General features: G+C 39.5%; 1 protein-coding gene across 2 annotated transcripts in view; it reads left to right on the top strand.

The window, feature by feature from the left end:
- FUZ (fuzzy planar cell polarity protein) overlaps window positions 1-16,950 on the top strand; it is an 876,363-nt gene that overhangs the window by 751,134 nt on the left and 108,279 nt on the right. The window contains exon 10 of one of the 2 annotated variants that reach the window (XM_044059629.1): window positions 7,548-7,649. The exons of the other annotated variant lie outside the window; for it this stretch is intronic. Within the exon in view, the coding sequence (XP_043915564.1) occupies window positions 7,548-7,649 (102 nt within the window). The remainder of the gene's footprint in view (window positions 1-7,547; window positions 7,650-16,950) is intronic. 2 annotated transcript variants of the gene reach the window in all.

Genomic DNA, 16,950 nt, shown 5'->3' with positions numbered 1-16,950 from the left:
CAAGGATTTTACTCAAGGCTCTTTCTAGTCCCCAGAAAGGACAATGCTTGGAGACCCATTCTGGACCTTTCAATTCTAAACACCTTCTTGCAAGTACCCAAATTCAAGATGCTAACACTACAGCAAGCTTCTTCCCATGTTGGGCAAGAAAGCTTTGCTAGTAACGTTGGACCTTAAGGAGGCATACCTGCATGTCCCTATCAGGCAAAATTGCAGAAGATACCTCCGCTTCATTGCAGTTTCAACCCATTACCAATTCTCTGCACTGCCCTTTGGCTTATCTACTGCGCCCAGGGTCTTCACAAAATGCCTGGCACCAGTAATTGCATACTGCAGACAAAGAGGAATTCAAATATACCCATACCTGAACGACTGCCTCATCCAAGCAGAAAGCAAGGACACTCTCTTACATCATTTGGCTTTTGTAAAACACCTAAGTTGCCTAGGGTACACAGTAAATGAAAAGAAATCAAAACTAGTGCCCTCACAAAATATGAGATTCCTGGGTGCCAGCTTGAATACAACGGCCCAGATGGCTTACCTGATGCCAGACAAACAACTACAACTAACTCAATACTTCAAAACAATGGCAATAAAGACCCTACTCCCTGCAAGAAAACTTCTGCAGGCCTTGGGCTCATGGCATCTTGCATACTACTAATACCATTTGCAAAACTGCATATGAGGAAATTACAATGGTACCTAAAATGCGTATGGACTCAACACAGCCACAGCTTGGAAACAATGATACCTCTCATTCCCTGCCTTCAACAGGAGTTTCTATGGTGGTCACAGGCATGTCACCTCAACAAGGGTCAGCCTTTCACCTTATACCCCCAGCCAGGCAAACTATGACAACAGATGCATCGGACTACGCCTGGGAGGCACACATGGCAGGTTCAAGGCATATGGACTGCAGATCAAAGAAATCTGCACATCAATCAAAAAGAAATGCTAGCTGTACAGAATGCCCTGACAGCCTTCAAGGACCTCTTACATCCAGGACAGCTTATAATAAGGACAGACAACACCACAGTAATGTGGTACATAAACAAGGGGGTACACACTCCTACCCTCTGTGCAGGCAAGCAATGACCTTGTGGAACACAGCACTGGCTTACCAAGTTCATTTACAAGCTCAATTCCTGCCAGGAAAAAAGAACACATTGGCAGATGACCTAAGCAGAAACATCATGGACCTCCACAAGTGGAAAATGGATCCACAAGTATTTGCAATGATAACTCAAAAATGGGGACACCCAGATATAGGCCTGTTTGCCAGCCCCCAAAACTATCAGCTAACAAAATTTTGCACAAGGACATTTCACCGTCAAGCTTGGAAAGTGGACGCACTCTCATTCAGTTGGAAAATGCTGTCAGTATATGCCTTCCCTCCATTGCCCCTTCTCACAAAGGTGCTGCTGAAAGTCAGGATGGAGAGACCCGGAATGATACTCATTGCCCCAGACTGGCCACGCCAGCACTGGTACCCACTACTAAGTAATATGGCCCAGGGCCCACCATGGATTTTACCACAAATTTCTTATCTGCTCACACAGCAAGACAGTCAGATTCTACACAGCCAGCTCAAAACCTTAAATTTGGCTGCATGGCAAATCTCCTAAGCAACCAGCCAGCTCCTCTTTCACAAGCTGTTATGGATGTTATTCTGGAGGCCAGGAGGCCCAGCACCAGGAAAGCCTACTCAGACAAATGGAAAAGGTTTTGCGCCTGGAACCAAGCTAAAGGCCAAAATACCCTTCTGCCGGACATACCTCAGATTCTACAATATTTAACTGAGATGTTCACAAAGGACTTTCTTTTTCATCTATTAAAATCCACGCCTCAGCTATTTCAGCTCACTACAACACGGATCCTCCCTTATTTTCGCATCCACTTCTAAGGCAGTTTCTCAGGGGGGCCAAAAACATTAGGCTTCCCAGGAGAGCACCAACACTAACTTGGGACCTCAATTTTGTTCTAGAAAAACTTACGCTGCCTCCTTTTGAGCCAGCTTTCACAGCTGACTTAAAGTTTGTATCATGGAAGACTGCCCTGCTGCTAGCAATTACTTCAGCCAGAAGAGTCTCAGAGCTTCAGGCTCTAATGGCGGTAGAGCCTTTCCTCATTTTTCATCAAGACAGAGTTTCTCTATGAACTAACCCCTCCTTTATGCATAAGGTGGCATCCAGTGTGGCTCTAAATCAAACCATCCATTTACCCACCTTCTTTCCAAATCCGCAGAACAAAGGAGAAAGACTCCTGCATTCCTTGGACATTCACAGGCAGCTACGTTACTACTTGGATGAAACTAAGGTTTTCAGAAAATCTGACCAGCTTTTTGTATCCTATGCTACAGCATCACAAGGAAAGGCTATCTCAAAACAGACCATTTCCAAATGGATAGAACATTGCATACGTTTTTGCTACACCCACCATGGAAAAACAGTTCCTGCTAGCATTAGGCTCCACTCCACCAGGGCAGCAGCTACATCTACAGCCTTCCTCAGGGGGGTGCCTACCAAGGATATTTTAGAAGCTGCAACTTGGAGTTCAGTACACACATTCACCAAACACTATCACTTACCACTTTACTCTAAAACTAGAGCTGGCTTCGCCACTGCAGTTTTGCAAGGCCTTCTAGCCCCCTCTAACCCTGTTTGACTCCACCTCCCATCCTTAGCTTTGGGATTCTACCCAAGTGTGATGACTGCAGTAGAGTAACACGATGCACATAGTACAGTTTTGTACCTACCATAAATGTAGATGTTCGAGTGTATACCCTGCTGCAGTCCAGGTTACCCCCCCCCCATCCCCTCTGACCTAACTAAAACCTTTCAATACCTCAAAATCTGATACGACCTTTGTGGTGTATTTGCTTATAGCTGGAGGGATGTTTTGCTTGTGCTACTCTTTCAGTTTTGGTACTATCTACTGACCACCTTTTGGGGACATCTGGGGCAAGAAAAACTGAAGAAAATGGCGTTGGATGCCTCTTATATACCCCTGGCACACTGACGTCAGGGAAGAAGCGACAGCAACCGACGCCGGACCAAGACTTTGGAGTTCGGGCCGACTGCAGGACTGCCTGACGGCAGGATAACCCAAGTGTGATGACTGCAGCAGGGTATACATTCGAACATCTACATTTATGGTAGGTACAAAACTGTACTTTCTTGAGTTCTGTCCTCCATCCATTAGTGATACTTATTGGTGTGGAAATCCCCTCCTCTTTTTCTATGCATTCCCCAACCTCCTCAGGAACAGCTGCATTTCTTTCCAGATGTGTTTCAGGGCCTTTTGTCTCAAGGAACTATCCAAACAGTTCCCACTCCCCAGGAGGGGTCTGGGTTTTATTCCAGAGTGTTTAAAGTTCCCAGGGAAAAAAGTACCTGGAAGCCCATTCTGTACCTTTCTCTGTTTAGCATCTTTCTGAAAATCCTTCCTTTCAGATGCTGTCCCTCCAGATTCTGTTTCCTCCTCCTCTTCTTCAGGCTTTCCTGGTTTTTCCTGGATCTCAAGGATGCTTATCTTCACATCCCTTATCATCCCTGTTTCGATAAATATTTGAGTTTATCTGTTTCTTCCTTGCATTTTCAGTTCTTTGCTTTTCCCTTTGGCCTCTCTACTGCCACAAGGATTTTCAAAAATGCCTGACTCCTGTGAATGCCTTTTGTAGTGATGAGGGGGATACAAATCTTTCCTTACCTGGATGACCTGTTCATTCAGGCTTCCTCCCCAGAGACCTTGCGTCATCACCTTCACTGTGCTTTTGCCTCTTGAAAAGCCTAGGGTTTATGATAAATTTCCAGAAATCCTTCCTGACTCCTTCTCAGGATCATATTTTTCTCGGTTGCAAGCTCCAGACTGTTCCTATGCTGGATTCTCTGCCATCACCCAAGACTGTTGCTCTAATTACCTTTTTTCAATCCCTTCTTCTTCAGTTCTCAGTTACAGCCACAGAATTTCTAAGGGCTCTGGGATTTATATCATTCCTATGCTTCTTTTTGCCAGACTCCATATGAGGAAGCTACAGTAGATCATTACAGACAGTAATGTCAGTATAGCTCCAACAGTCCCGCTTCTTCCATGCCTCAAACTAGTGCTTCAGTGGTAGAATCATCAGCAGACTTTCAACCCAGGGCTTCCTTTTCATCCCCAGTCCCCCTCTCCAGCAAATTTTTTGGATGCCTTAGAACCGGGGTGGGGTGCTTCTTTCTGTACTCTCAAAGTTCAGAGTCTTTGGCCTGTTCATCACAGGCCAGATCGTATCAGCATCAATGAGATGAGAGCTCTCCTTTTTACTGTTCAGGCCTTTCATAGTCTTCATCCAGAGCCTCTCAAATTCTTTACAGACAATACTGCAGTGATGTGCTACATTAACAAGCAAGTGTTGACATGGTCCTATCTTTTGTGTAGACTAGCTCTTCAAGTTTGAGATTTGGCTGTCCAATATCTGGTGACTCTTCAGGCTGTTTATATTCTTTCAGAACAAAATATTGTGGCAGACTGTCTTAGCAGGTCCATAACACACGCTCACGAGTGGATGCCTCACAGAGATGTGTTTTTGGACATTGTCCACCAGTGGGGGACTCCTCAGGTAGATCTTTTGCCTCCCATCTGAACAGACAACTTCCTCTGTTTTGTACCAGAGTCCCAAGTCCACTGTCATGGAAGGCAGATGCTCTATCTTTTTCTTGGAAGGAGATGTTTCTCTACGCCTTCCCTCCCCTTCCTCTCATACCAAGGGTCTTGCTCAAGATAGAGCAAGACTGACCCGGGATCCTGCCAATGACTCCCTTTTATCCCTGTCAGCATTGGTTCCCTCTTCTTCTGCACCTAACTAAGGGCAATCACCACAAGTTATCTTGCAGGTTGGACCTACTCACACACAAAAACAGGTCTCTCATCCATCCTCACTTGTCCCCCTCTTCAACGGGTTTTGATCCCTTTTAGGCACCTTTTTTTCTGAGGACATGCTTCAGGTTCTGAAGGAGGCCAGGAAAACCCACTACCAGGAAATCCTACATGTCCAAATGGAAGTAATTTTCTGTCTGGTGTCTTGCTCTTAATCAGGATCCACTTACTGTTGAGATTCACCTTGTTCTGTCTTTTGTGTGACTTGCTCCATTTTGGGTTGGTGTATTCTTCAACTAAAGCTCACCTTTCAGTGATTTCTTCTTATCTCCCTTTGATTCCTGCCTTGGCCCCTCTAGGTTTGAGGTCAAACAGTTTCTTAAAGGCATCTTTCAAACTAGGCCTTCCAGGCAACCTATTCCTCTTTCCTGGGACTTTAATTTTGTTCTTGAAAAATTGACTCAGGCTGCTTTTGAGCCTGCAGCTTCAACTTCCTTGCAGCATTGTATGTGGAAGACTTTTATCCTTTTGGCCCTTACTTCAGCTAAAAGAGTGTCTGAGCTTCAGACCCTTATGGCTGTTCCTCCTTTTTTGTTTTTTTCATAGGGACAGGGTGCCTGTTCATACTAATCTTTCTTTTATACCCAAGGTGGTAAATTAATTGTCTCTTACCCACCTGTTTTCTTTCTCTGCAATCTGTTAGTGAGAAGGTTCTTCACACATTGGATTTTCATAGATAGCTTTGGTATTGTTTGGATAAGACTAAGGCCATTCACAAGTCTGAGCAACTTTTTGTTTCTTTTCATCCCAGATTTCTAGGTTTGGCAGTTTCCAAACAAACCATTTCTTTATGGATCTCTAAAGCCATTTCTTTTTGTTACTGCTTTCATGGGAAAATACTTTGTTTCTGTTGAGGCTCATTCTACCAGAGCTGTGGCTTCCTCTGGTGTGTTTTTCAAAGGTTTAGATAACAATTCATCCTTGAGGCTGCTATTTTGACCTCTGTCCATACCATTACTAAGCATTACAATTTAGATGTCGTTTCCAGGGGTAAAGCTGGCCTTGACATGGCTATCATGCATGGCTTTTTTGAGGGCTGTTCTGGGACATCCTCCTCTTACCTTTCATCTTGAGCATTTGTACTCTCCATTTAGTGAAGAATACTGCAGCAGTGATATGGAAGGACGTAGTACAGTTGTATAAAATCTTACCATAACAGCAGATGCTCCCTCCATCCTCCCCCTTTTCTTTACTCCTTTTTTCCTTCTGGATGCACATGTTCCTCCTTTTCTCCTTGGACTGTTGTTCCTACTGTGGCTTTCAGTTCTGAGTTATGTTTGTCCGTATATCACATTTATGCCACATGCCATGAGCAGGGAGCATACATGTGATGTGCGATGTCCTTAAAATCCTAAGGCTTTGGTATGCTGGCTACCCTTTGCAGAAGGGTTCTTCACACATTAGTGAAGAATACTGCAACAGTGATCAGAAGGACATCTACTGTTATGGTAAGATTTTAAACAACTGTTCTTTCTTTAAAGTATTTCTTCATTGTCATCTGCTTCAGAATCAGTAATATCCAGTAAACTTTTTTCCAGAATCCTGAAATATCTCTGGTAGAAAAACATTCAGAATTCTCCCATTTGTCTTCTATTGCAGCCGTCTTAGAGCCCTCCTCCTTAGGACACATGCTCTTTAACACACCATGCAGGCATAGTCAAGAAGTTTCCCTGATGTCCCTTCCAAATTTACCACTCGCATATTGAGTTTTCTAGGCAATCAAGGCAGTAGATATAGTGGAACTAAAACGGTCAACAAAAAGTAAACAAATAAATAAGTACGTAGTATATATCTTCAATTTGATTCCAGTCTTGTATTGAGCAACAGTGCTGAACCATTGGTTACAAGCTATTCTCCTTTTGTAGGCATACAAAAAATGTATATTTATTTGCTTAATTCTGCATTCTTGAACATGACCCAGGAATATTGAATACTTGCATGCAGGACATGTCTGTCATTTAGCCATATGAGAACCTTACAAACTAGGAAGCTTTCACATACCTTAAAATGATAATATATTTGGGCCTAAAGTCAAAAACATTGATCTCAAGGTTGCCAGACAAGATGTGGAAGGATGGCCAATAGTGCATTTCAGTTTAGTATTAAAAAATGTATTTCCGATATATTTTGGTATATAGAAATGCATATTTGTGTCTCACTGTTCAGCATGTATGTTCCCAGTTTTTTTTTTTTTTTTTTGCGGGGGCTAGAATAGATTGATTTACATTGCAACAGATCAAAAGCAGTAGCTGCAGTGGGACTCGTTAGCAGTATTTACAACTCTCTGATATCTTCCACACACACACAAAACTAATGGTAAGCTCTCCACTTCTCCCCTCCACCAAACAAACTTATCAAAGCAAGTGGTAAATATATATATATTGCTCCCATAACATACAAATCAGGCTAAAACTGATGGCTATGGTGTTAATTAAAGCCAACCATTTTTTGTACCTCTCCATTTAAAATTTTATGCGGGAATGGTTAGTTTTAATTCAAACTCTTGCTTCATGATAATGTACAATTAATGTATTCTTAATGAGTGGAAACAAGACTGAAAATGTAATTTTTGATTAAAAAAATTGAGCTGTTCATAATTACACTTCTGCTGTCTACTTTTGCTTATCCAGATATATATCTACCTCTGGACAGACGAAGAACCGCTTTACGTTCTTTCTACACTTTGGCGATATCCAGATACTTTCCAGTTGAACGTGATGATGGAAAAACTGGTTAGTTTGACTGTGCATTGACTGCATGGTTATCTTTGCCATTACTGTTGCAACTAAACATTAAATCTCCCTGAAAATTCATTATTGCCTTTCAGATGGCTGTTGGCTATTCAAGTGTAAGTAGAGGAATTGCTGAGTAACAAACAGCAATGTTTCTATGTGAGATAACAGACAAGTCAGTATGATTCAGCAACTTAGTTAACATGCTGTGCAAAAGCAAATTGGTTTATTTACGAGTTAGCTGGTAGTTTGTGTCATATGGTTCTTTAGTGACTTTCAATGTATAATCTTCAAATTAGAAAATGTATCACATGTCTGCAAGGTACTTCAAATTTTCAAGAATTTATATTACACTAATATCCCTGAGGTTGATGTTCATGTGTTTTCGTTAGCAATGTGCATAGGAGCTGATTATTTAATATACTTACCAGCTACTTAGGAATTCTGTGCACCAAACACTTGATAGAAAATCCAAACTAAAATATAATTGGCACTGTACTAAATTTAAACAATTTGTAAACAAAATACCAGTCCTCATGTCTTACCTCAAAACAATCTTAGTTTGCTGTAAATTAAACTAACCAGTTGGAATAGATGAGTATAGGCTTTGGTTTATTTGCTGCTGGTGTGGTTCATTTATCAGTCACAGCAGCGATGGGGTAAAACATACCTATTTTTTCACAGTATTTATGCCATACTGGGGGAGTGCTATGGGAACATAACTTTGCACTGATGTTTGCTGAGTGAAAGCCCTCATAACTCATTCCAGTAGCAATGCTGATAATGGGAGCAGAACCCTGCACTTGCACCACAGCAGTGCCTGCTTATGGAATATGGGAATAGAGCCTAGTACCTGCTCTTGTAGGGGAAAACATTTGTTAGCAACTATGGAAAGTCTAATGCTCTATTGTAGACCATGTTAAAATGTCTTTGCTGTTACTAGACTGGTAGTTGTAAGATATGCGCTAGCTCGGCTCCCCAGGTAAAGCACTGTATTACAGGAGCCTGCATTGTATATTTCATAGTTTGTGGCTGTTGCTTTTCTCTAACTTTGTCCTTTCTGTGCTTGTTTCACTGCTCAATTACTAATTTCCCATCTTTTGCTTTTCCTCATCCCTGGCTATGCCCAACCACTTCCCAGTTGCTTCCAACAATGAAAAATCGGCTGAGTCACCTACCATCAGGACTCCCCCAACAAAACTAAAGTTTGACATGTTGATTAACTTATAACTGAAATTATTCTGACGTGTAAAGTAGTCTTCATAAGAGCATGTTATCAGGAACACCAGCCATTATACCTACTCTACCTTAACTTTAACTCCCTTGTCTCTCTGCTGTAGATTCCAGCCCCCTGAAGCTCTGGGTCACAAGAAAGCTTGTCCCCATTACAAACAGGTGTTTTTGTAACATAAACAAGAGTTTGCTTCTCAAACTTACCCGCAGCTTTGTACACCTTGCCTTTCAAGCAGCTTGGCAGACTGATTGTTCTACTTACTGCGAACTACCATGAACGTGGTGAAGCCCCGCTCCATTCACCCTCGCTACACTTGGGCTCAATGGAAGATTTGGACATCAGGACCCATCTAGGTGATCGACCAGTAGTAACATATAGGAAAGGTTCTAACTTGATAGACCTCCTAAGGAGGGGGTTCACCCACACTACAACGTGCCGCTTGGACATGTTTAAATGTGGGTCTTGCAACTGGTGTCATAAAGTTAAAACAGGGAACACATTCACAATAAACAACATGGATTTTCTTGTAAAAGGGAAATACGAGTGATCCTCCAAGGCAGTGGTCTACTCAGCTACATGTGACCAGTGCCCGGTATTTTATATAGGCAGATCAAAAAGAAAATTTAGTGCTAGAATTTACGAACATGATTATGCCACAAGGAAAAATAACATGAATAATGCACTAGCCAGGCACACTCATGACAACACCAGCCATAACTTCAGGTTTATGGCTATCCACCATGTAGACATTAGTGACAAGAAACCTTGGGGACTCCAGTTGAAGTTAAAGGAACTTAGGTGGCAGATTTTATTATACACAGACAAATGGCCTGGCATTAATGACAGGACGTCTATTACCCCTGTTTTAAAACTAAAGGCCCTTGAGAGAAATAAAATAACACAAAGCACATGATGCGGCACTAGCACTTTACTTTGTACTGACCTTCATAATTACTATTTTTTAAGCATGAGTTTTAAAACATTAATACAAGGTTTTAACTAATTTATTCTAGTTTTTGCTTCTGTCATAATAACTTATGAGTGTATATTTATTTACAACATGGTTTTTAATACATTAATATTACTTTTCATACTTTTTTCACATTGTTTTTAAGGTAACATAGTATATGTTGAAACACAGCCACTAAAGTGTTAATCAAATGTGACTTTCTGCTTAGTAATAATTCAGCTAGTTTTCCCTGTGCCCAAACAGATTGATTCTAAATGTATTTAAATGTTTTTTCTGCATTTTAAACTTAGTCTTAACGAAAGCGCTTACGGATTTATTTTTATTATTGTTTTAACCAACATTAAACTATTGTTCTGCATTATATTTGTGGTCAGTGCTTTTTGGGACTACAACTGCCAGTGTTTCTTGCTTTACTTATATTGTGTAATGCTTACATTTCAAAACAATGAAGCTTTTTAACTAATTACTTCTGTATTAACTAATATACTTTCTATGTAACTACTGTGAAATTCCAATGCTTTTACCCTACTTTGTCATTAATATTTGGAAGAACAGTTAGGAGGGGAAGAGGAAGGAAATGGTTAACTGTAAGTAAAGCAAAATTTTGTTTCTAACAGTAGTATTTTTATAATGCATGCCATAATCTGCATGCTATAAAGTAAAACTTTCTCAGTTATTTTCGAGTGTAATAGGTATACCAAAGTAAGCAGGTGCCCCTGATTTTTTTTCTCTCATCTTTGTTTCTCCTTGTTCAGTTTTAAGAAATGTAGGCACTGCAGTGTGAAAAAGTCCAGTCAAAAGAGCATGATAAAAAAAAAAAATCAGTTGCCTTTTCTTAGTCTTGCATAGGGGCTTGGCTGAATTAAGGCCTTTGGCTTGATGTAGTAACAAGTTTTAAGGGGCAGCAAATAAAAAAGAGCAGTGAATGTAATAAAAGTTTTCCTCTAGCAAGTAAATGAGTGCTTGTAGATTCTCATGTCTCTATGGAGACAGTCTGATGAGGGGGTAATAAAAACATAATACTTCTTTCCTTCAATTGCTATCTTTTAACAGCTAGGAGATAATGTTTTCTGAATACATTCAAGTGTTTTCCAATATAGGAGAGGAATAAAAATTAGACAAAACAGACAGCACTTAGTAAAAGCACAGGATATACCAGTCTTGGCATGATGACCTTCCTTAAAGGTTAATCCAAGTCTGTGAGTGTTGCTGTCAGTCTGGGGCAATTGTTCCTATTGGGAGGGTTAAACTTCAATATTTGAAAATGTACGTAGTTGTGTGTGTTATTAAGGTAATAGGTTTTAATGCTATTCTGGGGGTGTGTTTGATTTTTTGTTTGAGGGTTTTCACTAAAACAACAAGTTTTGTTAAGATATGACATAGATTCAAATGGATATGACAAGAAACTCTATAAAAGGTTATCCTGCCAAATGTTAGCATATTTATGTAACATAAAAGCTGGAGCTAGACATTTAAAAGAAAAGGCTGTTAAATGTAACAGGTGTGAATTTAACATAATGACAGCACTTTCTATAGCATCTTTAAATGTAAAAAGTCTCACAGATATATACAAAAGAGAAAGAATAGTGAACTATATTAAAAATAGTGTGCAAATAGCTGTGCTACAGGAAACACATTTGGAAACTGAGGATATGAAATTGATAAAGGATTTCAAGATGGTTATTCAACAGAATATCTGGGACAAAGGAAAAGGGGAGTACTTATATTAATTCCAAGAGCAGCTCCGATAGTGATAGAGGATAAAAAAGGTAATAATGGTAGATTTGTATTTCTAAGGGTATGCTGGCAATGGAGAAAGATTACACTGGCATGTATTTATAGTCCACATAAAACTGCAATAATGGAGCTTAAGAAATTTCTGGGAGCAATAATCAGCTTTCAACTGGGAATATTACTTATAGGTGAGGACTGGAATTTGATTTGCAGCAGTGATGTACTCGGGGTGGGGGGGGGGCAGATGAAAAAATATAACAAGATGATAAATTATTAAAGAAATTTATGAAAATATTTGTCATGAAAGATGTGAATTCAGTAGTAGGAGTTTGAAGGGAATTTATGTATTATTCCCCATGGTACAAAAACTCAGCTATGCTAGACAGAATTTATATTTCACAAGAATGTGTGCATTTAATTGAAAGTTTTGATAGACATCCAATAATTATTTCATATCACACGCCAGTAATAGCTAAATGGAAAATGCAGGGTAATGAAATAAAAATGAGGTACTGATGTTTAGCCACCAATCTGTTGAAAAGAGAGGAATTTAAGGCATGGGTAGTGAAAATTAGTTGGGAGTTAAGAAAATCTAAATTTCTTCTGAAAATATAGCTAGGGAATGGGATAAAATTAAAGTGGAGTTCAAAAACAGGATGGAAATAAAAGCAAGAAAGATATGGTTAAGAATTAAAAATTATTTAGAGGGACTGGCAAAGGTTGAAGTATTGTAGAATAGGGTGAATCTCACAGAACATGAAGAGGGGCAATTGCAGAATGCTAAACAGGAAATATGGGATTACCTCAATAATATGCATGTGTTTAGAAAGACTGATGTTAAGCAACTGTTTGTTGTTGTTAACTCCAGAGCACAAAAACTTTTAGCACAATGACTCCGACAACAGAAAAGGGTTGTCGCCAAGCGTAGGGAGCCTATAACAAGGAAGATAACAAAAGATCCTGTAGAGATACTAGAAATATTTCAGAATTGTTTTGAAAGGCTGTATAAAGCAGAGAAATATGAAAATCAAGAAAAGGTGCAATGGAAATGTTTATATTCAAATTAAATATGCCAAGGTTTAGAGCTAGATGAGGCACAATTACTAGAGTTTGTGTATAATGGCTAAAAGAATGACAAGGGTAATGCCAAAATTGATAGGTATGGGTCAGTGTGATTTTGTGGAAGGGAGGCAGACATTTGGCAGCAGTAACAGAACAATGATGGTCCAGGGGGAATATTGGTTGATCTTGATGCAGTGAAAGTATTCAACAGAGTAAGCTGGGATTTTATGAGCAGGGCAATGGAAGCATTTGCATTCCCTGATAAAATTATAAAGTTGATTAGGAAGATATGAGGGATCTGATGCAAAAATGAAAGTGGGTGGGTTCCTCTCTAATTTTTGTTTGAGCAGAGGAACCAGGCAGGGATGTCTTCTTTCCTCTTTATTTGCATTATATTTAGAACCATTGGCAAAGAAAATAAGGGACTCAGAAGTTCAAGGATGTAGTTGGTATGGTAGTCAAGAAAAGCTGGCTTTATTTGCAGATGATATTATTTTATACCTGTTAAAACCAGAAAAAGGTAATTTCAGTGTTGTGAAACATTCTAAGACAGTTTCAAGTCTTTTCAGGATACAAAATTAATGAAGCTAAAACAAAGGCAGTAGCTGTAAATTATGTACCCACACAAGAATTGGTTCAGCAATAGCCATATTTATGGGGACATAGTAAAATGAAGTACTTAGGATATGGATTAAAAAGGATTCTGTTGTGACAGCTAATGATATGTGGGAAGAGACTAAACAAAAGATAATACAAAAACTGAGAAATTCAAAGCTCTGTTTTATTGATATGAATAGCAAGATACAATAAGTTAAAATGTTTTTAGTCCCTTTAGTTTTATATACAGGTCGGGCATATTTTTATCAATCAGAGGAGAAGTTGTGGATAGCAAATAATGAAGAGCTGAGGGAGTTTATCTGGGAGGGAAAGGCAGCAAGAGTCACGTGGGATAAGCCGATTCTTCCAGTAGAACAAGGTGATTTGGGATTACCTGATCTGAAGGGATATTTCAGAGCTACACAGTTAAGGCTCCTATACATAGAACAAGCAGAAAGCTACAATTCAAAGTGGACAAGAATGATGAAGAAACAGAGGGGAAGCTGAAGAAACAGAGAGAGGCTGGAGCTTTGGATGCAAACCCTTAAGGAGAATTACTGTAATCCTGCTACTTTATGAATATAACATTCTGCATGAAGTATTCAAGAATTAAGCTAAGTCGGGAATGGAAAAGGAGATTCTGCTGATATGGATGACTGCAATTAGGGATACAAACAGTAGGCAAGAGGGGGCTGGAATTTATTGGGAAAAATGGCAAAGGAAACAAGTTATTTGGAAGCAAATAATTAGAGGGGGAAAGGTAATAGAATGGGAAGAGGCCAAGAATTTATTTGGACTGCAGGCTAGAGATTGCCTCCCCTATCAAGGATTGATACCAGGGTATAGACCAAGAGAAAGAGGTATGGGGTTCCTATCTGAAAGACCAGCACTGATTGAGATTTTAGTAAAATCTAGAACAGAAGCTGCTATTTAAAAGGGGATAATTAGTAGAGCATATATAATATTGCATGATTAACTATAAGAATCAATCAGAGGAGGTTAGAAAGGATTGGGAAGAGAGATTGGATAAGCAATTCACAAAGAAGCAATGTGGGGAATATGTTTGTCTCCTAATATGCAAAAAAGTCCAGAAGATTTAGGATCTTTGCCTTGATGTTTTTGCATAGGTATTTTTATACCGTAAGTAGACTCCAAATAATTTTTCCTTGGGTAGATAGCAAATTTTGGAGGTGTGATGGGGAAGTAAGAGGTAATTTGGAACACATTTTTGTGAATTTAATGAGCTGGAAGACTTTTGCAGACTACTGGGCGAGCCAATTGGTATAACTAAGGAAATTATTTTTTTTTAAGCTGTGATAGAGTCAGAATTGCCTAGACATAGTAAGGCCTTGCTGAGTCTAATTATGGTCGCTGCCAAAAAGCAATTACTAAAAAATGGAAATCAAAGTCTAAACCAACTGTACTAGAAGTATTGAATATAGTAGCAAATATAAAACAACTGAAAATGGGATTTTAATAAAGGGTAGGAGCAAATTACATAGAAAAAATGGAAATTGTGGAAACAATACATGCAGATTAATGTTTTGGAGGAGGAGTGAGGTTTAAGAAGGCAGGATTTGAATGAGCTATGCAATGTTTGACTGACAGTAACTGGATAGATTATAAGTGATGTATGTTTTTAACTAAAATAATGTCAATATGGTTTGTTTTCATTTATATAAATGTATGATTGCCTGTGTCACAAGTGATAATTTAATGAAAATGTTTCTTAAAAAAAAAAAAAAAAAAAGACTAAGAACTAAGAGGACAGGTTCAGACTTTAATTTCTTGAAGGACAAGCTTTGTGTTCATCAGAATGTATCCTTGTGGTAGTGAGTTCATTCTCAACTGGTGACCTCTGAAGTACCTTACCAGTCCTCAGCCACGACATAGAATCTTGGAATTAAGGGGGGAATGCCTTCTGCTTTCACCTTGGTAAAATGCATTCTGAAGTTCTTCTATTATCGTATCTCTACATAATCAGCTGGAGCTCATGTCTGAAAAGCCTGATTCTGGAGCTTTGTCTACAAAGTCATTCAGTCATCATCTTGTGGTATTTAAGTCAAGAACTCCCCTTCTAACCTTTATCCCAAGCTGGTATGGCAGAAGGCCCCAGTTGACGAGGAGCCATCTGTTTTTTCCTGAATTTGGGGCTTAGACGTTAAATGTTATGAAATGCCCATGTAAAAGAATAGTTTTGAAGTGAAGTTGGTTTATCTGGTAGGTGATTGCATCACAAGTTCGAGATTGCGGTATTGGGAAGCTTGGTCTGGAACACCTAATATGAGCCTGCCTTCTTTCAGTGCTATTGTGTGATTCAACATTGGTTGTTGTTTTCCTGATGCTTAGCATAGTTATAACACATGTGCTACCATGCTGCTGCTTGTCTGCAGGTAGTAGGATAATAGTATTCTTCTGTTCTCCAGATCTTATCCGGATTCATAGAATCTTGTGGCCACTGTCTTGGAGAGGGACAAGGCTAGTGAGCTGCCTTCCTTTGCATCTCTGCAGGGTAGAGATACCCTTGTGTATGTGAGGAACAGCTTAGACTGGTCTCAGGCCCCTGTCACCTCTCCCTAGGGATATCTGGTAGAATATGTGGAGAAGTAGCTTGGGGCCTTATCTTATTCTACCCTTAAAGCCTTAAGTTATTAGAGGTGCCATTTCAACAGCTAGAAGGCGTCCTGATTTTGGCATCAAATTAGTCATATGCCCTTTATAAGTAGCCACCTGTTAGGCAGAGTTGTCTTTGCCCTTCTGGTACTGGCTTTTTTGTGACCCATTTGGTGAAGCATAGTCCCAGAAATCATACCTCTTTACCAATTTTCACTCAGTGAAAAGTCCATTTGTAAACAAGTATAGCAAGTGTGTGTTCTACTGTATCATATTGGGGCTTAGATCTGTTAATTTTACCTCTCCCAGTTCCAGAACTTACTAGTAAAAACTATGCTTGAACAGATCAAAAAACTGTTTTTTGAGCCTGGAGTCAAGGAAATCTTCCAGACGACCTTTCATTTGATTTCCACAGAAAAATACCACATATGCCTGATGAGCCTCATCTGCAAGGCTGTGGAATGGGTTGTAACTGGATTGATAAAGTACAATAATAAAACTCTTCTATGACCTGACCACTGGCAGTTTAGTTTTAAAGGTATACCCTGTCTAATAATCTGGTAAACTTTGAGAGAGTAACACCAAGCAGTGGACAGTGGTCATGTTGTCCATTCAGCATATCTTGACCTCACCAAAACATTTGATACCATACCAAATGACCGCATGCTAACATAATCAACAAGCTAAATGTGCTCCAAACTGATCCCTATGTAGTTATCTGGATACCAAATTGGAAGAGGAACAGAACACTCACAGTGAAGGTGGCAGGTGCATTCTTGGAGTGCATGAAGATAAACAGTGGAGTTCCTCAGGGATCCAAACTAGGCCCTGTACTGTTTGGCTTATACTTCTCTGATCTCCAGATTAAAAAAACAAAAAAGACATGATCTCTGGTTAACAAAGTTTGTGGATAACTGTAAACTGATTGTCATTCCCAAAACCCTTTCTGACATGCAGAAATCACAACTTAAACATACATGTATTAATAATCCATGCTCAGAAAATGGGCTGAAAATAAATGCTAAAAAGTGCAATATTATATTTGGTAAACAATCTCTTAACCCAGCTTACAGTGTAAATGACATCTCAGT

This window comes from Protopterus annectens, chromosome 17.part0, assembly GCF_019279795.1.
Source record: "Protopterus annectens isolate FY-2018-M chromosome 17.part0, PAN1.0, whole genome shotgun sequence".
NCBI lineage: Eukaryota > Metazoa > Chordata > Ceratodontiformes > Protopteridae > Protopterus > Protopterus annectens.
The sequence above is the reverse complement of the archived record's forward strand: the minus strand, read 5'-3'. Positions and strand labels throughout refer to the sequence as shown.